The following is a 23,911-nucleotide window of genomic DNA, read 5'->3' on the forward strand; positions in this document are numbered from 1 at the left end:
TTCTTCTCTCAGTGTGATACATTCAGGGCTAACATTGGTCAGACAGCTGGCCCAGAAAACTGCACCAAGTGCTCAATACATATTGTGGTGGAAACCTAAGCAAAATGTAATACAGCTTACTCGGCAAAGTAATTAAGCTTCCTCTCAACAGTGCAATGCTAACGTTGCTTACCTTGACAATGTCCTCCTGTCGGGCAATGCAGTCCTCAATGTGAGGGTGTACCTTGTCCGTGTCCACACCATTCATGAATTCTGCGAACACACGAAAAGTGAACAGAAGTCAGTTCCAGAGGTTCAGACATCAGCATTTTCCCATTATGTGAAGCATGGCAAGGCAGTGCTTTTAGCAACCAAAGACACGTGTCAAATGGTGACCTGAAAAGCAACCGACACATGTTACCAAAGCCTTGTCAAGCCCAAACATGATCACCACCTTTGTTCTTAAGGTGAGCCTGCATACTTCATCTGGGGAATAAGGGAGTTGGTTCTTGATGGTTAAAGGGACTGTTACTAGCCAGGATGTGTTGTGAGATGTTGATAGAAATGAAATGACCATGATTTACAGTGATAGATTCCAGCCTACTGTTCGCGGTTCAAGTAGGAATTATAAATTTAAATTGGCGAAGAAAGTCTCAGAGATTAGTAAGTGGCGCAACCTGATGGTGAAATCTTGGCATTTCAATGTAGTATACGAGATTATGGTATATAACCCCTTCAGGCGCGAATAAAATCTTTGCATTAAAGAAAATATATGAGCATCATTTTGTGCTCTTCACGCTTCAAATGACGAGTCTTGAAGACACTACAACAAAAATTTTATTCTTTCATTGTATTTTGCGCTGTCCCCTTTCGGGGACAGGGCACCTCAATACAGAAAAAATAAAGCACAGCATTAACAGAATGTGCGGTAGTGTTCTTAGCAAGATATTTGGAACAGAATGCGATTAATGAATTATGATTTGATTGGTAAATTAAAGCAAAGCCTACTTGGCGTGAAAAAGGTAAAAACAATTGTTGTGTGCCGACACGCACAAAAACATGTGGCATTTTCGACAGCGAATCCGGCACTTCGCTTTGCATCCTTCTAGGCGACAGCGTTGCGAGTTCGGTGTGCTGACATACTCCGGCCAGTGATTGTAGCCATCATACCTGATGGTTACGGTCGGTAGCAAATGCGGGCTTGCCTTCTTCGCAAAAGGCTCAGAGTATTCACTGCTTGGCCGAGCACACTTTTTTGGAGGAGCTCTGCTGCATGCGATTAGGCTGTTAGCAATGTCTGTTTGGAAGGCCTTCATGTCCAAAGTACTTTTCTGTGCAAGGTTCTCGGCACTTGCGTCTCTCAGGTATTCTATCCAGCTGTTGCACAGCGCAAAAGACACAAAGTGAGACATGACCCTCACTGGCCACTTTCTGGTTCTTGCCATAAGGGGGTACAGCGACATTAGGAAGTCGTGTTAATCGACTCCTACCATGTACGAGTTGTACTTTAATATCACTTCTGGGCAGTCAGTTTCAATATGCTGCTTTGTTGCCTCGCTCCATCGTTTGACTTTTCCAACATTACCAATTCCAATTTGTGTGGATGCCATGTTTACAACTCCGTTATCTTGCCATCTCACAATAGCAATGTCTCCTTTCGTGGAAACCTTCTCATCCATGCTTCCCCGACCTTCTTTCTTCAGTTCTTTCTCACTTTCTAAGCAACACTTCAGCAGTCGGTTGGCTCGTATTGTACCGCTGGCAAGAATGCCCATTTCCTTCAGCTGCAGGATGAGTGGCACTGAGGTGAAATAGTTGTCCATGAAGCACTTCAGGTTCTTTTCTTTAGGCATTGCCTCGACAAGACGCATGACGACTGACCCGCCAAGACCGAGATGTGCATGTTGCGCACTGACTTCTGTTCCCTTACCCTGGTACAGCTCAAGGTCATGAGCTAAGCCATCGGCGCTGCAGCGGAGGAACACCTTCACCCCTTCTGGATTTGGCTTTCCCTTCACAAACTGTTTTGCAGGAACACGGCCTGTGAAAGGAATCATTTGCTCATCTATACTATTGTGCTCCAAGGGTTCCAGCTGCAAGCATCGTGACCTGACGGCTTCTATGACAGGGCACACTTTCCAGAACTTGTCCTGGCTGGCTGGGTCCCGAGGAGCGTTTGAGTCTGTAATGTGCAGCGCAGCTCTAATTCTAAAAAATCGCTTTGCCGTCGTAGATTCCGCTATTGCTGGAATTCTTGTCGAGGCTTGCCAATACAAGCAAATTCTCGGGAATTTTAGAATTCCCATCAGCATGAGAATTCCACAAAAGCTGATTTCTTCTGCAGAAGTTCCTAGCACATTTCCATCTGTCTGGAGCACGTACATGTTAGTGAATGTTGCTAGATCACTAAAAAGCGTGGGTGAAAAATACCGCTTGAAGTATGCCATGGGCTCCTCAGGTACTGATCCACCTTGAGGCTTGTAGGTACAATCGGTGTTCTTAGGCTGAAAAGCTTGGGCCACCCAATTCAACGCATTCATATTCTTGGATGATGCATCTGGCACTTGTCCTGCGTGCAAGGTGCTCCAGGCGATGCTCCTGCACTCTGCACAGTGCTATCTGTAGCAGAAGTCTGAAAAGAAGCATAAAATTATTTCTAAACCTGGGATCACAAAACATGCACCATTACCGCATGCTGTGTCTCTTGCTCGGTGTGCTCATCATCAGAGAGATCTGCGTCTGAAATATCGCCTTTTTGAATTCTTCGAAATATTTTTTCAGCTGTATCGTCATCCAGCTTCTTTTTTTCTAAACCATGCTTGGAAATGCCTGGAAAAATGAGGTCTTCTTCATGTCAATGAGAGAGCGACGCCGCACACTGAGAAAAGGAGCGTGTTGGCAAAGGCAGATTTGAGGCACCATGTCCCCAGGGGAGGACGCCAATATTCGGAAGCACATGCAAGGCTGAATATGTTGACGATGAGAATGACAACGGTTATATCGCATTCATGGGACCTTATTATAATAAATAAATGTCAATTCGTCATTCAGTGTAGCCTCTTAACACTGAAAAATGAAAGAAAACAAGAAGCGCTTACGGTTCGCTCCGTAGAAGATAGTCGCATCCATTTTTCCCGCGCTTCTCCGGCAGCATTTTGCTCACTTGGCGTGGGATGGCGCCACTTGTCCATTAAAGTGGCTCGGGGGGCGTGTTCTGGCGCATTCACAACGACGTTTTTCTTTGGACGCAACAGGGCGCGCGAAGTTACATTCCCGCGTGGGGACACGGCGCCCGAAGGGGATAAGTCGGCTGCTATTAGATACAGCATGACCACTATCTTTTTTATTGCTTAAAATTGCAGTTCGTATATTATTACACACTTGCGCTTTGTCCTACGTGAATAACAAAATAAAGAGAGTCCATGCTAACGAGCGGCACACGTGTCCCACATTGCATGGTGGCACACATGCTGTTGCATGCACACGAGTTTGGGAGCAAGCTGCCCTACAATATCAGCACATGCATGAATACGGCCACGCACTGAACCGCATATCATGTGGAAAAGTATTGCTTTGCTTTTAAGAACTTAGCTTGGCTTAGCTAAAGAAACACTCTTCGCTGGTTAATGACCAAAGCAGTTGGACAGGAAACCATGAGAACACCATAGCTATTATTATAGAAATAAATTTACATCTTGAAAAACATGAATCGTGGGAACATCAGCTTGAAAAACAAAGGAATACTTTCTCACAGCCAAGGGCACACGAGTCGTCTGCCTCCAACTACTACTGGTGTATAATGGCTATCGCGCTCACCTATAACTTTTTTTCGCCATGCTTCCAGTGACCAATGGCACATCCTCAAGGTGGATAGAAAAATTCAGATAAAGAATGTGCCGCATTACCACTTCATGATTAAACAACCTGACCAGTACGCTTTCCATTGTAATAGATGGCTACCATGAAAATTTGTTGTCAGTTCCTTTGATGCTGAAGAGATGTGCATAAAGCAAGGAAGCTTCACTCTTATGAAGGCATTTTCTTTTAGAATGGAGATGGTAAACCATCTTTTTCTTACTGTTTTTGTTGTCACATCAATGTCAAGTGGTTAAATACAGGAAACAGTGGCAGCACGCAAGTCAATGCCAAAAAAGAGTGGCAAAAGAAGTCAATCACTGTAAAAAGATGGGCCCGACTCAGTGTTAAACTTTAAGCTTTGTGCTGAATTTTTGCGTTTCATGGGAATTTTAAACTGTCAAAAGCTTCTGGCAGAGTAAAATATTCTGCAGAACCTATCTCACGATGACTGTTGGTGGTATTACCATTAACAATGCGTAAATACAATCGAATCCACTTATAACGATACTAGTTTTAACAATATATCAATTATAACAACGAAAAGCTCCTGAACTGTCAACTTCTGTATATTTTCCATGGGGAAGTAGTCTGCTTACTACAATGTCCCCATGCCGCATTATTGATTATAACAATGAAGTCTGGCTGCTGGGTGTCCCATACTGAAAGATAATTGAATGCAAAATTCTGAAAAAGAAAAAAGAAAAAGTGAAATGCGAGCCGCTGCATGATCGCACACCACTGCAACTGTCGCTGTGCACTTCTCTTCTTGAGAGATGCATGCCAGTTCCGCACGCATTTCTCCTGTCGCCCTTCCACCCCTCCGAACACGAATGGGCTGTGCCCATAGCTCTGCGCCATGGCACCCTCTGAAATACTAATGTACCATGCCAAATGCACTGACAAAAGCTGCAGACACTGTTCCCTCATCGCTCACTGGGCCCTCGCAGTTGGTTTTTTATTCTATGGCCAATGTCTTTCTCTATGCTATGGCCTTTATTCTGCACAATTCTGCTAACAGATTATGTCCCTCGTGCTTGTCTTTGTTCGTTGCATCAAAGTTGTTCCTGGCCACGTTGTTTCACAGCTTTGTTAGACTCTCCACCAAAACGGAAGATGGCTGACCCGCCCACTGATCATCGGCAATGCACGACTCTGCAGGTGAAAAGGAAGCACATTGCTATAGATTTGTAAATGAAATTCTTTTAACTGCTGAGGCAATCGTGGCAAACATGCCTGCATCGGATAGCAAGTGATGGCCACGCCAGCAGCGCTGACACGGTAGAGCAGGCTGCCTCAACATTGTCCCCGCGGGAGGTCCTGTAGATGATTCAGTCCCTCATGGGCTTCACTATAGGGAGCACCTGAATGCCTTGGAGAAGGATGTCAGCAAGCTTCGTGTAAAGCAAGCAAGTCTGACAGACATGCGGTTCTCTTGTGCAAGCCAGTGGGAAGTACATGGCAAGATCCTTGTGATCACGTCCCAGCGTTTCCTCCGGATTTCTCAAGCTGAGATGCTGCCGCAGCAACCTTCCCATATCTTTTAAAAGGCACCTTTTGGCGCCACCAAAGTGATGCCTCGGCGGAGCTCCTATATCACTTGCCGCCCGTGACCTTCATTTGCAATTGTTATAGCAGTGCCATTCTTGAAAGCCGACAGCCGCGGCTTATTAACAACATGCAATCGGAGTGAGTAAGAAGCACAGTTAAACAGTTGTTTAAATGAGTCAACACAATCAGAAGGCGGATGAAGGAAGGTGGTGGGGAGGAGAACTGGCCTCCTCGCCATTATAGTTTTCTCGGAACAGATATGCCATCCAACATATAGATTTTTTTTTTTCATGCAACACAGTTATAACAATTATTGGTTACACATAACAATATAATTTTCGTGGCACTCAGATATCGTTATAAGTGGGTTCGACTGTATAGCCACACAATGCATTGCCACCATAAAAATGAGTTATGTGTGAGGCATGTACTGCACTGGGACTCCTCTTTCATTCTTCCCTCGGCGCCTTCTATCAGCCGTGCCACGAAGCCTGCACATGGCCTCCTAAATTCATGGCATGCTGGCGCATCTGAACGCTGAGAAATGCATCATGCAGCAGCCGGGTCCCTCTCTTACACTTGTTTCTGGACACACTGTGCCAAGGCCTAGGAACGCAGAGAATTGTTTCATCGCTCGCCGCACCCTCAGTGGTACATGCTCAGTGACTCGAGCTGACGAGACGTTCATTAAAGAGCAGCCTAGTGCATTCATGGCGCAGCTCGCTAGAAGGTTGGCGTGAAAGGCGGGCCTTGAAAAGTGGCACCTACCCAATGCATTTGTGGTGTAGCCTGCTGAAGCATCGAATTGCTGTCCTTGAGGAAGCCTTGTGACGTGGGTTAAATTTCACTCAACATTGGAGAAACTTAAGGCACATTCCCAGTGGTGCATACCTAATTACCCCAAGTTGGCATCAAAGATGTTCATTGAAGAGCGACACACACATACTGGCACATACCCAGAGAGCCAAGTTGACATCAAAAAGTTTCTGGCAACAGCAGTGCCTACCCAGTCCTGCATCTGCAGTCATCAACATTGGTGTGAAAGAGCTTCACTGAAGAGAGGAACATATGTGCACAACGACACCTACTCAGTAACCCAAGTTGATCTGATGGTTGGCTTCATACCCTTATACCTTAACACAGCAGCCTGATGCAATAAGCATTCACGAAGTACCCAGTGACCCAGGTGCGCAGGAAAATAATTAGATACAAACATACACAGATACATAGAAACATTGATACAAACAGATAAATAGCCCCCAGAAAGTCCATGAAGCATCCTAAGAGTGTTAAAGGATTAAAACCGACACCCACATTACTCCAGTGATATGTCGACTTATAAAAGGACTACCATATTTACTTGAATCTAGGCCAATAGTTCTTTCCAAATAATCATATACAAAACTCTAGCGTTGGCTTAGATTCGAGGATCTTAAAAAAAATGTGCCTGTTTGTAATTGAAAATTGTAAATATAGTCCATAGCTAGCGCCATCTAGAAAAGTTAGTGTCGCAGCCACTTCTAGCCGGGCCAGTAGCCAACTGAAGTACACAAGCGATGTCGCCGCTTCAACATGTGTCGTATGAGAGCTGGTTCTATGGTATAGGCGTGCGGCATGGCGTTATCGTAATGGCACACTATAGTGCCACCTTCAAACGAAACGTTGTGTTAGCCACAGAGGCATAGTAAGCCAGGCAGGACTTCAGCATCAATGAGAAAAACATCCGTCGTTGGAAGGGGCAATGGGAGACGCTTTTGCGCATGCCACAACAAGAAGATGACAGCGATGAGGAAGACAAGCACACAATAACAGAGAGGAGTTGTTCACCAAGATCGTGCTACGTTTCAACGCGTGCGATGCCGCAATGTCTGCACATGCATAAGTGCGCAGACGCGAGCTTGCGCGCGTCCGCAAGCAAACATGTGGTCTGGGCTAAAGGGACGAGGCTAACGGTGGTGACGACACAGAGTGAGCTCGGCAAGTACATATTAAATAAATGCTGTTACCATTTTGTGAATGCTGTCCTCGCTCTTTTTGTTCGGCCTACATTCGAGGTAAGTTTTTAAATTTTTTCTGGCTTCGGACATTTGGGGGTCGACTTAGAATCAAGGCCGGCCTAGATTCGAGTAAATATGGTATAACTACAACCTCGGCGAAGCAAGAAATGTGGATGAAACGACAATTCTTAAGGGTAATGTTCAGCCCTATCAAATCCTGGAAATTCCTGGACAGCAGAGGTGAGAACCTCGCACAATATGGAGACAGTGACACACAAGCTGCATGGTTACAGGAAGTCACAGCAGACTGTCAAGAGAAATTAAAATTAGAACCTGTCAGCAGACCCAAGTGAAACCAAGTTCCTGCATTTATACAGCTCCTTGGAGCACAAGTTCCGTATCTGTCCATACCCTGTGCATCAAATCTGCTGATGTTTCTCTTATGCATGCAGAAAATGCAAAGGAGATAAGATGGCAGCGGCTGATATGTACTGTGAATATGCTCTCAGTCAGAATGTGCAAGAGGTCTATGTTGTGTTGTGGCGCAGCCAATAGCTGTGGCGCTGGCATGGCCATTTGATTAAAACACACAGGGTGAGGCCGTTGAGTTGTGTTGCGCCGGCATGACCGTGCGAGGGTGAGAGTGTTGTCTTGGACCAGTGTTCTTAAACATACTTCAGTTCCACAAGCTCCCTATGTGTGGCCACTGACCGGCATGGCCACAGTGGCTATAGCTAGAGTTACTGGCGCAGCAATCAAGTCTTGTGTCAGGCACCGCATGTTATGTCTCAAAATGGCAAAGGGCATTCTTTAGATGCTTCCCACTAGGCAGCCCCTTTCATTAGCACCCATCGAGACGTCAGCGCAGCCCTGGTGCCGACTGTTGATGGGTCAACAAAGAAGCTCCCCTCAAGATGACAAACAACGAATACTGGATTCTGTAGATGCGGTAACAGACGTGCAGGCCGGGCTTCCCGGGTTGCTGCAAGTTGACCATCACAAAGAGCCCCCTAATTGATGCAAGGGGCAAATGTCAAGGACTTCTGTGGGAACTGCGTCAACTTCAGGTTCCCAAATTACAATCGTGCATCAGTGGAGGCGAAGTCTGGTGGAACGGTGCAACATCAAGGGTGGGATTTTGCGAATGATTCGATGATTGTGATTGGCCAAGACACAGTCATCAGATTCCCTAGCTTAGTCACCTAGGAAAACGAACTGCTTTAAAACACTCACTGAACACACAAGGCACACTCGCTGCACCAAAGGTGCAGCGAGCGTGTTCCGACGTGTGCTGACATGCATGTGCTCAAACGTGTGCTCCAACATTGCAGTGGGCTCCTATATCTTGAGCCAGTGTAAATATATACCATTTTTCTTTCACTCCTCCTCCCGAACTTACTCATCCCTGTGCCTGGAGGACTCCTGGCCTAAACACTACGCCGAACCACTGCAACAGCCTCGTGTAGTCCTGCTGCGTTGGGTCATTTGTGTCAGCTGACCGGTACAGTTTGTTCACTGGCAAATGTAGTTTAGCTATACATTCACAGCTCCATTATAAACCAGCTATACTTAAAGGGACCTTCAAACGATTTTGACGATTTTCTGCAAAGTTACCGAGTCATTAGAGTAAGTCCTTCTTATCATTAATTGACACATCTAAGTGCTCCGCGTAAAGAGTGTAATTTATTATAAGGTTTTAAAGATGCGCATCGCTGTTGATCGCAGCACACTGCGCGGCGGAATTTTAAGCCGCCCCTACCCTTATGATGCAAATCACCCATATGACGTCAGTGGGGCGAGCTATCCGATTGGCTGACAAGGGCGCGTGATCAATCATTTTTCCAACTTTATGGTAAACAAATGATGTTTGTAATAGTTGGAATGTTAGTTAATTTGTTTTTATAAGAAGAAAGTAACATAAAGAGAATGCACAAGAACAATTTTTCAGTACCCTTAAGCACTTCCGGCACACAGCAAGTGTCGTTTGCTTGTGTTACAACGTACTCCATCTTTGATGAGAGCTCCGCCGTCTGTATCGATCTGTCTTTTCGCGAGCGCTATGATTTGACTTTGTTGCGTTGTGCACTGCAAATGTAGCGACTGGCAATATGTCAAACTGCGACATCGTGTCCCTCTGAAAGCCAGTAGACGAGCAGACTGGCTGCAGCACATCGGACTGCCGCTATCCTATCGGCGCCAGGATTTTCGCGATTGTGGCCGTCACTTTATACCAGAAGATTACTAACGCAATAGCGTTTCACGAGTCCGGTATTAGGGTAAACGCAAGCGCTAAGGGGACAGGGCCTGGCCGTGTCCCCTTTGCTGCTGGTGTCAATTTTTCGCAGGAGTGTACTCGTTAACACATTGTGTTTGTAAATGTTTAAAATGTTTTGCACTTAGAGCAATATTAGCTCTTTCTTTGGCTGGTTAAGCTCTGCGCCAACGGGTGGCTGGACCGTGGAGACCGATCAGGCAGCTCACGTACGTCTACGCTTCATCAGTTCCTTCATCAGCTTGAGTTTATGCTTCCCCCATTCCGGCGAAATGTTCCGCTAGCGCGTGGTTAACGAAATACCAGACACGTTCGGCACTGCGACAGAATGCTCGCAACGCACACTGCTTTGATAGCTCTCGCTTGGGGTCGACGGCCAAGCGGTTAGCAGAGAGGTTTCGCGCGGGCGGGGGCGGGCGGGGGCGGGCTCCAAAACAACCGGAAGTGGACGATGTGAGGTCGCATCGTGACGCAGAACCAGTGAAGGCGTCGCTTAGCATCGGCGGCTCGGCGAACGGGTTGAGGAAAAGCATGGCTAGGGAGGAGGGTAACTTGCAATCGCTTGTAGCTCCATTAATACGTAACGCTTCACTTAAATTGTGGTGCGAATGTTCTACTTAAGCTGTACCCTACGCGTCTACATTTGTCCAAACAGTTTCCGGGGCCCTTTAAGTAAAAAGGACTTTACTTTTGGTGCTGCAGTCATGTACCTCTTCACACACTGTGCACTGTCTGCTGCTGCAATATGATTGCTGTGGTGGGCCATTTTCCTCAACTGGCCATTACCGCTTGCTTTTTGGTGACTGTATCTTAGCTGACTGGAAAACTAAGCGTGAATAAATTACATAAAGACACATGGAACAGACGAGCACTACAGTGGTATTTTTGTGCAACTTATTCGCACTAGTTTTCCAACCAACATGTCAGATTAAAAAGCCCAACAGTTAGTCCTTCAAATGTATGTTAGTTGCCGACACAGTATTTTGTGCCAAGGACGTCCCTGTATTTGCATTTGCGATAGTGGCACTCTCAAAAGACATATTTACGTAGTAACTTTAGCACGACACCATAGTGCAAGTGAGCAGTTGACAACGATTCTGCTTTCCAACGAACTCAATTTAGAAAAATATGAAGCACCACATTGTTTTTTTGGACTGCTTACTCTTAAGAGGGGATGTGGTTTTTCAACTAAGCTTCCTTATTCCTGAATTTTTATGAAAATTGGAACAAATATTTAGAATGTCTCCCTGATGCTTTCATTAAAGCTCCAGAGTAATACCTTGAGAACATTTTATTCAGCAGAATTTTTCGCCTTAGCATTTCCTGGAGGGCCTGGGGAGCATAAAGAATGCAATGGAAGGCTCCTTGAATATTGACTGCATAGCTAAATGTGTGCTGAAGGGCTCAACATAATTTTGCTTTTCTTGCAACACGAATTGTTTCGATTGTCATTTTTTATGTCACATCAAACACGCTTTTGAAAGCAACAAATAGCCACATTTTAAAATTATAGAAAGTCAAGATGTGAGAATGTTACGACCTGCACTGTAGCCCAAGAAACATGACAAAAAAGGCGGAGTCAAAATAGGCCACACGGTAACAAAGAAATCGGCTCCCAAAGCTGAGCAGAAAGGCAAAAAGTAAAAAAAAGGAGTTTTGAGAAAACAGCGTTAGAATTTTCACCTTCTCCTTGGTTCTCTAAAAGGCAGCAAATCTTTAGCCTTTGGTGTGTATTGTGATGTGTGGCTTCTTGGACATGTGGCTTCAGCTCTGGTGTGCCTTCATCCCCCCCCCCTTTTTTTCTTATGGCATTATTTACAGCTGCTCTACAGCCAGCATGGTGCCTGGGTTTCAAACCCAGTGAGGTGCAAAACTTGTGTGGGCAAGAATATAGTTCCATTGCTGTACCTGCAGACTGCCTCATTAACAGTGCAAACAGTGAAAGTGAAAAATTTTTTTCTTTTGGTAGAAAGGACTGTATATCACTGAATGAAGGCTCTCAGCAGCCTTCCAAGTCGTCTTTCCTTGACAATGGCTGTGAAGCTAGGATCAAGAGCCAGAGATAGATAGGCAGCAATGCAGCTGCTAGGTGTTTTTACAGCTTGTACTGTTGTTTGATGTCTTGCTTCTGCAGCCCAGTGTCTGCCCTAGCTCAAGGGGCCTAATGAACAGAGCTCATGATGAGGTCCTCTTTATGAAGGAGAGGTATGATAGATATTGTTACGAGATATAGTGATACTATATGATCACAGTTGTGGGTCCGCAGTGCCCATGCGCCAAATGCCTGGGCGGGAGTCTGACCAGTCGACGCTCAATGTGGAACGTGGTCACACAGTCCAAATTGCCAATGCCCAAAGTGCCTAGCCGCGGGTCCCACCAGTCGACTATCAATGTGGTTAGTCACGCAGCCCAAGGTGCCAATGCACGAAATGCCTAGCCACGGGTTCAACGAGTCGACGCTCAATGTGCTTAGCCACACTGTCCGAGGTGCCGATACGCGCCTAGCCGCAGGTCCAAAGAGTAGACGCTCAATGTGCTCGGTCACGCCATCCAAGTGATGATGCACTAAATGCCTAGCCACAAGTCCAACCAGTCAACACTCAATGTGCTTGAACTTGAGCTTTATTTCCATCATCAATGTAGAAGGAGAGGAAAAAAGCTGCATAAACAGCTTGCCTGGCCATCTGCCCCCTCCTGGATACAGCACGTGCTTTACAAAAAAAATTACAACAAAAATGTAAAGTATTTCAAATAAGACTGAACACAGACTATAGGTTTATGTTCTCCTGCCTTTTCTTGTGTAGCACACAAGAAAAGGCAAGAGAAAAAAGGAAGTATATATATCTCGGTTTGCAAGCTTGGTCATGCGAACTGAGATGCGAATGCACGAAATGCCTAGCCGCTGGTCCGAGGAGTAGACACACAATGCGTTTAGTCATGCAGTCCGAGGTGCCAATGCGCGAAATGCCTAGCCGCTGGTCCGAGGAGTGCGCACGTAATGTGCTTGATCACCAAGTCCGAAGCACCGATGCGCGAAATGCTTAGTCGAGAGTCCAAAGAGTGCACACGCTATGCGCATGGTCGCAGATTCGAGGAGTCTGCGCACAATGTGCTTGATCGCTGAGTCGGAGGTACTGATGCTCGAAATGCTTGGTCACGAATTCCGAAGCTCCGATGCTCGAAAGGCCTAGCAGCATGTCCGAAGATAACGCACACGATGCTTGTTCGTGAAGTCCGCGTTGCCGATGCTCGGAAGCTAAGGCGCGGGTCTGAGACGACCAGAAATGGAGGGATCGGCCGTGCTTCTGCGATGTCCACGTAGCGCTCGTTTTGACGATCTCAGAGATTACAATGGTTGAGACGTCGAGAGCTCGTGAAGTAAATGCAAAGAGCAGATGACGCCCCTACGGACAGAGCGCTGGACCAATGGCAAAGCACGCTTGAGCCACGTAGCGGTCGCTGCCAACCAGCAACTTCGGAATGACCTTCAATCATTTGCTTTTTGCATGCTTGTTTCTGTGCCAAGTAGATAGCTGAAACAACAAATTTGTAGGTGGTGAAACGCACTTTCTGACGAGACCAAGAAGGCGGCGCTGGGTTGTGCCGTTTCAGAGATATTGTAACTTGCAGAATGTTATTTTTCTGTGATTTCCGATAAATTTTTCGCCACCATGGTTGATACAACTGCATTTGTCATCACCATGATGTTTAGGATAAAGTCCAAGGGCAATAACACTGTCGCCGTGGGTCATATGCTGTATGCATGAGTAAAAGCATGTGAGGGGAGCCAGAAATCCCAGCTTAATCTGGCACGCGTGAACGAAGAAAGCAGAGGGCAAACACGCCGTCTTCCATTGTGAGAAAGGCCGTAGATAGATGGAACGGAGGGTGGGGGGGGGGGGTGTTGTGCTCCGGTAGCAACTACGCATTTCGCGACCAGGTGCAAGGGGCATTGACGATTGGTGGCTCAATCTCACGTGCCGTATACAGGGTCCTGAATATTTGGTTGCGCGTGTTCAAAAAAAATATTTTGCATTTACCGCTGGACTGCTCTTGCTCAACTTTTGCAGAACGATTGCATTTGGTCCGCTTCATTTACCATAACACTTGGCACGATTAGTCGCCTGTTTTTCAAGACAAAAATGAGAAACTGTTTTCGCCTATGGGAAAAATGGCATCTGAAAAGCTGGCCCTGGCACAGACTTGTGTCACCGCCTGCTGGCAGCAGCAGGAAGGTGCTGCTGCCACGCCAGCGGCCGATTTCAAGATACCTTTTCGCCTGCGAAGCAGCTCCTTCCTGCTGCTGCCTGCAAGCCGCGACACAAGTCTGTGCCAGGGCTGGCTTTTCAGACGCCGTTTTTCTCATAGGCAAAAACAGTTTCTCATTTTTGTCTTAAAAAACAGGCAACTAATCGTGCCAAGTGTTATGGTAAATGAAGCGGACAAAATGCAATCGTTCTGCAAAATTTCAGCAAGAGCAGTGCAGCAGTGAGTGCAAAGTCTTTTTTTGAACACACACAGCAAAATATTCGGGACCCTGTATGAAGGAAAGCGGGGAGGCAGCGTGGCAGGGAGGCAGTTGGGCTTCGACACAACCAACAAATGAATACTTCGCACGGCCACACATGGTCGCACTCACCGTATCTTGAAAGGGATCTGCAGTCGGCTCATACTTTTGTGCGTACTGTGTCCTCGCCACTCTTGCGTTGAAGTGATCGACCGCACGACGGTCACACCAGCGTTTTGACAGCGAGTGTCCATGCTCATCGAGTGTGATGTGTTCATGTTTGCTTGTGCGCAATGACACCATGCTTGTTAATTCAGTTAGTAAAGGGATGCTTCCAAGTTTATACGGCCAATAAAACTACTACTAAATAAAATCTTTACTTCGTATGGCTGTCTACAAATTTGCTATTAGAATTAATGCTTCGCCTTTCGGGCAAAACTGTGACTTTTTAAAGCAAAGTTTTTTTTTGCCTTTCTTCGACTTTCTTGCTGCCGCCATCCTGACACGTCGCTAATGCCAGCCATGTCAGGACTTGGTTGAGATGCACGCCACTAATCTGGCCGTGTCGGGACATGGTTGAGATGTGGCCAAGTCACAAATAAAAGGCATGCGCTGTCGGCATTTTGTTTCATGAGATTTGTTTATGAGCTGTCATTCTCAAAATTCCAAGGAATACCTTTGTACAGAATGTAGGACAAGCTATGAGCCACGTGGAGGCCCTGCCTGGTTATGGTCTAGAATGATTTCTGCAGATTTTCTGCGACACAGGGCCCCTAACGCTATCGCAATAATACATGACAGGAGTGTGGCACGAAGGAAAGACGACCCGAGAAGCTCATGTCAACAATTATGCCGCATCGCATGTGCACAATGCACCTCTGGACGCCGTCATTAGGCGCGACACCCCACAAATGTAGTGCAGGAGCTGCCGCGCTCGTCTCCGTGCTCACCTGCAACAGCAACAACAGTAGATGGAGGAGGTGGGGCGAATGTCAGAGAGGGAATAGAGAGAGAGAGGGCAGTTCTGCGAGTTACAGCGCTACAACCCAGAATGGCGCTGAAGCGTGCACTTAGTACTGAGTAGACAGAGGCTCGTAAAAGTGTCGAGCGGAGCAAGAACAATAAACATGAGTAGGGCAGGCAAAGTAAATTTCACATCACGTCACAACTTTCATATGCCCTCAACATCACCAACAAATAACATCAATGAACGCAAACAATAGACAAAGCTTCGCTTACATAGATTCCCACAGTGCGTGAGATGTGCATATTTTTTTAGCACTCTTGTGTTGTTTTCAGCGAAAGCAGTTTAAGATCACATAGAAAAAAAGTTATAGCAACTGAAAATGTAATTTTCAAAAAATTAATCTTATTGGTCATATTTTAAAAATGTAAAAACCACGTCTCCCCTTACAGAACAGTTTTGGAGGATGTCATCTCTGTGAGGGGGTTACAAAAGTACCTTTCGAATGCTGATGTGTGACCAAGCACACGCTCTTCGCTATTGAGCACTCAGCTGCTAACATCCTGCTACGTGTGACATTGTTCGAATGCTGCTGACATTGGTTGGAATGACTTCGTCGATGTGGATGAAGCCAATGTTGCAGAGTCATTCATGGATGTGGGCATTAGGCCTGAAATGCAAGGCTTTGTCTGCGATGAATCAGTGTAAGAAAGTGAGGAGACTGTGGAACTGGTACCATCACTTGCATAAGCATCAACCACAGTTGATGCCAATAGCTAATGCCCCCGTGTTAAGTTGCAGCGGTGACGTAGAGGTAGAACACCCGCCTGGTGTGCAAGAGGTCCGTGGTTCGAATCCCAGTGCCGCGCAATTTTCCACCGGATTAAAAAAAGAAATCCGCGTGTTGATAAAATTGCATAAACAGGCCTGGAGTGTGCCCTGATCCCGGTGACCAGACACGGTAACGCACTCCCTCACCAGAGCAGGATTGGCCACCCTGGTGCAGTACTTGGCCACAACCTCCTATATGAACACAACAATCAAACCCCGGCCCTCAGTCCCCAGTAGCTGCGAAGCAACTGACCACGGCGGCGGTCAGACCTGCGACGCAGCAGAGGGTGCTAAGAATCCCTGGCTCCGGACAGGCCGCCATTGGAATATGAACCTGGCAACGTTTAACGCTAGAATGTTATCTAGTGAGGCTAGCCTAGCAGTGCTATTGGAGGAATTAGAGGGCAGTAAACGGGATATAATAGGGCTCAGTGAAGTTAGGAGGCCAAAAGAAGCATATACAGTGCTAAAAAGCGGACACGTCCTGTGCTACCGGGGCTTATCGGAGAGACGTGAACTAGGAATCAGATTCCTGATTAATTAGAACATAGCTGGTAACATACAGCAATTCTATAGAATTAACGAGAGGGTGGCAGGTCTTGTTGTGAAACTTAATAAGAGGTACAAATTGAAGATCGTACAGGTCTATGCCCCTACATCCAGTCATGATGACCGGGAAGTCGAAAGCTTCTATGGAGACGTGGAATCGGCGATGGATAAAGTAGTCAAAACAATATACACTATACTGATGGGCGACTTCAATGCCAAGGTAGGAAAGAAGCAGGCTGGAGACAAGGCAGTGAGGGAATATGGCATAGGCACTAGGAATAGCAGGGGAGAGTTATTAGTAGAGCTTGCGGAACAGAATAATATGTATGAAAGCCTCTAACCCTACAGCTAGAATAGAACTGGCAGAACTTTTGAAGTTAATCAACAAACGTAAGACAGCTGACATAAGGAAGTATAATATGGATAGAATTGGACATGTTCTCAGGAACGGAGGAAGCCTAAAAGCAGTGAAGAAGAAACTAGGAATTGGCGAGAATCACATGTATCCGTTAAGAGACAAAGCCGGGAATATCATTACTAATATGGACGAGATAGTTCAAGTGGCTGAGTTCTATAGAGATTTATACAATACCAGTGGCACCGACGACGATAATGGTAGAGAGAATACTCTAGAGGAATTCGAAATCCCACAGGTAATGCCGGAAGAAGTAAAGAAAGCCTTGGGAGCTATGCAAAGGGGGAAGGCAGCTGGGGAGGATCAGGTAACAGCAGATTTGTTGAAGGGTGGTGGGCAGATTGTTATAGAGGAACTGGCCACCCTGTATACGCAATACCTCATGACTTCGAGCGTACTGGAATCTTGGAAAAACGCTAACATAATCCTAATTCATAAGAAAGGGACGCCAAAGACTTGAAAAATTATAGACCGATCAGCTTACTGTCCGTTGCCTACAAAGTATTTACTAAGGTAATTGCAAATAGAATCAGGAAGACCTTAGACTTCCATCAACCAAAGGACCAGGCAGGATTCCGTAAAGGCTACTCAACATTAGACCATATTCACACTACCAATCAGGTGATAAAAAAATGTGCGGAATATAACCAACACTTACATATAGCTTTCATTGATTACGAGAAAGCGTCTGATTCAGTCAACACCTCAGCAGTCATGGAGGCATTGCGGAATCAGGGTGTAGACGAGCCGTATGTAAAAATACTGAAGCATATCTATAGCGGCTCCACAGACACCGTAGTCCTCCATAAAGAAAGCAACAAAATTCCAATAAAGAAAGGCGTCAGGCAGGGAGATCCGATCTCTCCAATGCTATTCACAGCGTGTTTACAAGAGGTATCCAGAGACCTGGATTCGGAAGAATTGGGCATAAGAGTTAATGGAGAATACCTTAGTAACTTACGATTCGCTGATGATATTGCCTTGCTTAGTAACTCAGGGGACCAACTGCAATGCATGCTTACTGACCTGGAGAGGCAGAGCTGAAGGGTGGGTCTAAATATTAATCTGCAGAAAACTAAAGTAATGTTTAACAGCCTCAGAAGAGAACAGCAGTTTACGATAGGTAGTGAGGCACTGGAAGTGGTAAGGGAATACATCTACTTAGGACAGGTAGTGACTGCGGATCCGGATCATGAGACTGAAATAATCAGAAGAATAAGAATGGGCAAGGGTGCGTTTGGCAGGTATTCTCAGATCATGAACAGCAGGTTGCCATTATCCCTCAAGAGAAAAGTTTATAACAGCTGCGTCCTACCAGTACTCACCTACAGGGCAGAAACCTGGAGGCTTACGAAAAGGGTTCTACTCAAATTGAGGACGACGCAACGAGCCATGGAAAGAAGAATGATGGGTGTAACGTTAAGGGATAAGAAAAGGGCAGATTGGGTGAGGGAACAAATGGGAGTTAATGATATCTTAGTTGAAATCAAGAAAAAGAAATGGGCATGGGCAGGACACGTAATGAGGAGGGAAGATAACTGATGGTCATTAAGAGTTACGGAATGGATTCCAAGGGAAGGGAAGCGTAGCAGAGGGTGGCAGAAAGTTAGGTGGGCGGATGAGATTAAGAAGTTTGCAGGGACAACATGGCCACAATTAGCACATGACCGGGGTAGTTGGAGAAGTATGGGAGAGGCCTTTGCCCTGCAGTGGGCGTAACCAGGCTGATGATGATGATGATGATGATGCTGATGATGACATGTTACGAATGCTCAGCTATAACAGACACATCCTGTGTGACTGCGATGTTCGTAAATGTTAAAGTACCCCAGCTAGTCCAAATCAATTCCAAGATTAATTTGAAAATTACTTAAGTATCCCTCAAAGCCTGTACGTTGCTTTGGGATTTTAAGCCCCACAGTTTCACTTTACTTTCAGCAATGTCATTCTGAAACAGAACTTCAGACCACTACCTGTCTTTCAGTGAACAAAGAAGCAAAACCATTATTGCTGTTCTGTATTATGTTTTCTAAAGTATAGATCGGTTGGTACAACATAGTGCGTGTGAAACGCAAGAAAAGCAAGGACAGACGAAGGGCTGCACGTGTATTGCACCCTTCCGTCTGCACTCATCTTGTGCACTTCACTTGCAGTAGTATGCTGAGCACACAATAGTGACAATTAAATCTAGGACAACAAGAGGATAGCAAAGGCTGCATGGGCATTATTCTTTTCTGTGTGTTGCAATGGCAGGGTGCAGCACAGTGAACTGTTTCAAGTGGCGCAGGCAAATCGAACATACCTATAGTTTCCAGTTGTGGCCTCTGAGACTGGTATGCAGGACACCCATTTGGCTTTGCATATCTCAGAGGCTCTGTCAGAAATGTGGTGGTCGTGATGTGTTTCCGGCTAATGCAATCACTTTCCACGAAAGATTTCATATGCGTCCAGACACCACCGCAGCAACAGCTCTTGTGGACCATTCTTGTGGACAGAGAGTACAGTCGAACCTCGCTATGAAATCGATGGGGAGCACAGAAAAAATACGCTTTCGCGAGAATTTCATTGTTGCGAAATGAGACTGCAGATAGGCAATGCGTAGCAGAATGAAACTTTCGTTAGCCTATGTTGGCAAGCTTTGCTCGAGGATATAGAACCATATTGCCGGCAGTACAAAGTGTGCCACATGCATTGATCAGCAGTGGCAACACTGTCGTGGAGCAGTACTCTCGGTCCATTGCTTTCAGAGATACAATCGCTTTTGCGAGATTTTGCGTAACTCGGCACTGGACTAGGAGCAACAGCGCTCCACGCATGCAGCAGCATTTCTCCAATGCACACTTTTGCCAACAGGTGTCAACGCATCCGGTGCCAAGCATGAAACTGATTGTATCTCATATACCCAAAGGCAATCGATCGAGATTACAGTGCCTTCGCGCATTTCTACATCCGTGCAAATCCGCACGTGATGCATGTTGGGTGGCACCAAAACCAGCATTCTTGAAGCAAGGGATGTGTATTCCCGGACAAGTGCTCAGTCACGGCCCAATGCCTGGAACTCCATGCTGCGACCATCATCTCAAGCACCATAAACAATTCCATGTCGGTGGGACGTGTTGTAGCCAGGAAGGAAGAGCGAGACGGCCAGACGAGGAGTCACATACGCACACGTTTAATGGTCTCTCAGACGTGTTCTATCTCCAGAAGAAGAGCAGGCGCTGCCAGACCACGCGCAGTCACGGGAAACTATCTATGTCTCCTCATTTTCACTAGATGGCAGCATATACAACAGGACGTGGATTTTCTTGATTTTGCTGCATTTTTTTCACTGAGACGCATATTCGCACTACACCTAGGCGTGCAAAAACCATAATCTTATGCAGGTAACAAGTTACGTGCCACTTCAAAGAGGCAATCAACAAACAAGATGGCGGCCATGATTTGTTTCCAGTGCATGCAACCACTTGCGGTGCTTGGTTGATCTCGTATACAAAAATGGCGGTGCCCACAGGAATGTAGTGCGGTGGTATTTTATGCAATTTTAGTGCAAAGCAATCACATTTGAGCACATATTGAAGCCTGCTAGCCTTTCGTAAGCAGGTAATATGCAGGGCTCCATCCTAGCAAATTTCGTTGACGCGGGACAGTAGCACAGCTACATTTTGTTGCCGAGAGGTACGAAATGCACTGAATCCTATAGGCCTTCGCCAGGAATACGAAAATATTTTGTTGTCGTGAGAATTTTACAGTCGCAGAATTTCTTCCTCAGGGGTTTCGATTTTAATGCCATGCTGAAATGCACTGCTGGCTTGACATAACGCGCCTGAAACATCCCAGTGCCTGTAAAGTGTCCTCTGTAGAAAACCAGCTATGCAGTGGTGAACTAATACAGCAGTTGGTGGAATAACCTGCGAAATCGTAGACAAATTTTCTTGGTAGTCTTTACTAATGCTACTTATGCCCATTTTTTTACATTATGCATATGCTTACTAGACAGATTTACCATACTTAAACCCCTCAGCCACGGCGCCCGCGTTTGTGGATGCGACTTATCTTTGCCACTTCTGTGCAGTGGTTGCAAGGAATAGACAACGAACAATATCCTTTGAGTAAATTGAACATCCGTCTTTCCTAAAGTACACACATTTCACTTCTGAGTGAATGCTTTGGTGAAGGCATTGCCTTGTTTGATGGGACGTTTGAAGTGAAGCGTATTGGTAGTAATTGTGAGATATCATTTTTTCCCTTGTTGTAACACTTGCACCTGATAATTAACCTAAGCACGTAATTCGAGTGGGTGAATCAATATTCTCTGTAACGCCGCTTCTGAGCAGAACTCAGGTTCCTCAGGCACATAGTAGGGGGTTGCAGACAGGCACCATTGCACCCTCCAAACCTTTATCAAACCAACAAGCTTTGGGAGAGAGCCTTGGCCAGCTCTGTCCTCGAGGATCAGCAATGGCTGATTGCGAAGGCCCAGGACACTGCCTGAGCTCAAAGCATTCTGGAATGAGGACGCCTCTCCAAAGCTTCATTTATGTAATAAAGATGTTTATTCTCTCTTAATATTTGCAATGAAGAAATCTAGCGTGACTGACCATACAATATTTTATTACTATATAAATATGACGGGTCACTATATAAAATGCACAGAATCATTCTCCCACCTTGACTTGATTTCTAGGGTGTCTCCAGCACCTTGGCATAAAATTATGTAAATTTCACAAATTTATCAATATTAGGCTGTAATTCATGACTGAAAGGGTCAAAGTAAGTTGACAGTGAGCCATCTTTTGAATTCTACTGCCTGCCTATGAAAATTTTAACTCTTCCCAAATAAAAAATTTTCTTTCTCGCCTACATGATTAGACCTGACAGCCTCTGCAAGTTGCTAAACCCAACATCGAAGGGACCAGCTTTGTCACAGTGTCCTGCATTTGCCAAATGAATGAGAACCCCACAAGTCATGCGCCAATGCTGGCTTTTCTTGTGGCAAGACACTCACCTTGTTCGACAGCAAGGTTTTCAAAGAAGGACTCCTGGTCCGTCACCTTCTTGACCTCTTCGGCCAAGGACGTGTCTGCAGGCACAAGCAGAGTTCACATTGTACAAGCGGTCACGGTATACCAGTGATAAGAGCATGCACTCCTGATTTGGTGTATGCCCTTGACGTGCTGCAGAGGGCAGCAGCAGACAGTGGGTCTAGCTCTCTGCGTGCTGATGGAAGTTTGCTATTGCTTTCAGCAACCCCCAAGCTGACAGGCACTCAAACTTCCACTTGTAAATTACACTTGTAAGCAGCTTCAAACCTGCTCACTGGCTTGGGCGAGGCTGTTCCTCTGGAGCTCTATGCTTCTACCAAACTTCACAAAAATGTAAGGTGCCCATAGGTGGACATTAAAGTTTGTTAACATTTTAACAATCTCTACCACAACAGTACTGATTGATTGATTGATTGATTGATTGATTGATTGATTGATTGATTGATTGATTGATTGATTGATTGATTGATTGATCGATCGATCGTGCAAGCGAGTGAGCAGGTGAGTAAGCGAGTGTTATTCAAGATTTCTCTGACAGTATCCAAACACTTTTCTTTCACACCAACACCCCTGAGAACAATACTGTCGTGAAGAAAAATTCTTTTAGTGTCTGTAAAACATACTTTGGTAAGGAACAAACACTGTCTGTAAAGACAAGCAGCTGCCAGAGAAGTCTTTCTGGCAGGTGCTCATTTTTTACTGACAATGTTCACAAAGATGTGTAGCACAACAAAAAGCACATTCATAAATAACAGGAGCACATATTCTTAATGCAGTGCAAATGTGATGCTCACAGTAGACAGTAGACTTTAAACTTGGGCACAGAGATCAAGTAAGCCTGGTGAAAGTCAAAAATAGAATAGTGACCCAAGCACAGCTGCAAATAATGCCTTAGTACTGCCATACCACCACCTTCATGCTCTGCATACATACAAAGACAGCGCTTTTTCGCCACTTTTCTTTCATTTTGCAACAGTTCATAATTTTTCCGATTTCATGTTGCAGTCTCTGTTGGTCTGTAGTGAGAATTATAAAGGCAAACATTAAGTGCAGTTAGAAAGATAAATTGGGGGTGTTACAATTCTGGCAGGCATTGGGGGCTGCCTAGCAGCTAAGAATACAGCTTTGAGCCCAAGTAAAAAAACAAATTTGGAACTGTCTGGCAGACTATCTCTGTGACATGGTGCCACCTTGTGTCAACAAGAAAATGCTAAGAAAAGAGCATACAATCAACTCTCGTCACAACGGACCCTGATAATCCAACAAAAAATGTCCGTTTTATTCAAAGTCCATGATATCCGGGACACCTCATTTCCGAAACTTTCGTCGCAATGTCTAACAACCTTTTTGCAAATAGTGAGTGACGATCGTCCAAAGTAAAAAAGAAACAAAAAAGTAGCAGTTTCGCCCGCAAGGTGAAGCATCGATTACGACAGCAAATTAAGCAAGATAAGCATGGCAGCAGCAGCGAGCAAATCGCCCTTCGTGCTGCCTCTAGCTTCAATGTGAACTAAACATCGAAAGCACAGTGCATACAAAGCTACCAGCACTGGGGGCACCTTGTTCACATTGCAGATCACTTTCGAGTTACAGCGCCCATGCCGTAAGCAGCAGCCGCTGGAGTACAACCTCTCTCTCTACCCCCCCCCCCCCCCCCCGTCTTGTGCCTGGCACGCGAAAGAAGACGGCACGTTTCTGCCCTCCTTTCTCCCCTGCACGCGTGATATTAAGCCACAATCGCTGGCCTGACTGTCGCAAGTCAGTTGCCAGCCTGTGTCGACACGGCAAAAGTCCGTTTTATGCGCCAGTTTTGAGAAAAATTGCTGGCAATTTTGTCCACTGCAGCCGATAGTTCACTGTAGCGCGGTTCGTTAAAAGCGAACTTCCCTGCATTAGTAAAATAGGTAGAACAAATTAAGGCTGAAATATGGTCCATTATATACGAAAGT

The 23,911-nt window shown here is 45.7% G+C and overlaps 1 protein-coding gene across 12 annotated transcripts in view; it reads right to left on the reverse strand.

Annotated features, from left to right (window-relative positions):
- Positions 1 to 23,911, reverse strand: part of car (vacuolar protein sorting-associated protein 33A) — a 240,063-nt gene that overhangs the window by 59,822 nt on the left and 156,330 nt on the right. For all 12 annotated transcript variants that reach the window (XR_012826926.1, XM_075686939.1, XM_075686940.1 and 9 more), the window contains 2 exons: positions 21,926 to 22,000; positions 173 to 252 (listed from right to left, as the gene is read on the reverse strand). Coding sequence is in view for 11 of the 12 variants with exons in the window: in XM_075686939.1 (XP_075543054.1) it covers positions 173 to 252; positions 21,926 to 22,000 (155 nt within the window). In the remaining variant the exon portion in view is untranslated. The remainder of the gene's footprint in view (positions 1 to 172; positions 253 to 21,925; positions 22,001 to 23,911) is intronic.

This window comes from Dermacentor variabilis, chromosome 3, assembly GCF_050947875.1.
Source record: "Dermacentor variabilis isolate Ectoservices chromosome 3, ASM5094787v1, whole genome shotgun sequence".
NCBI classification, from domain to species: domain Eukaryota; kingdom Metazoa; phylum Arthropoda; class Arachnida; order Ixodida; family Ixodidae; genus Dermacentor; species Dermacentor variabilis.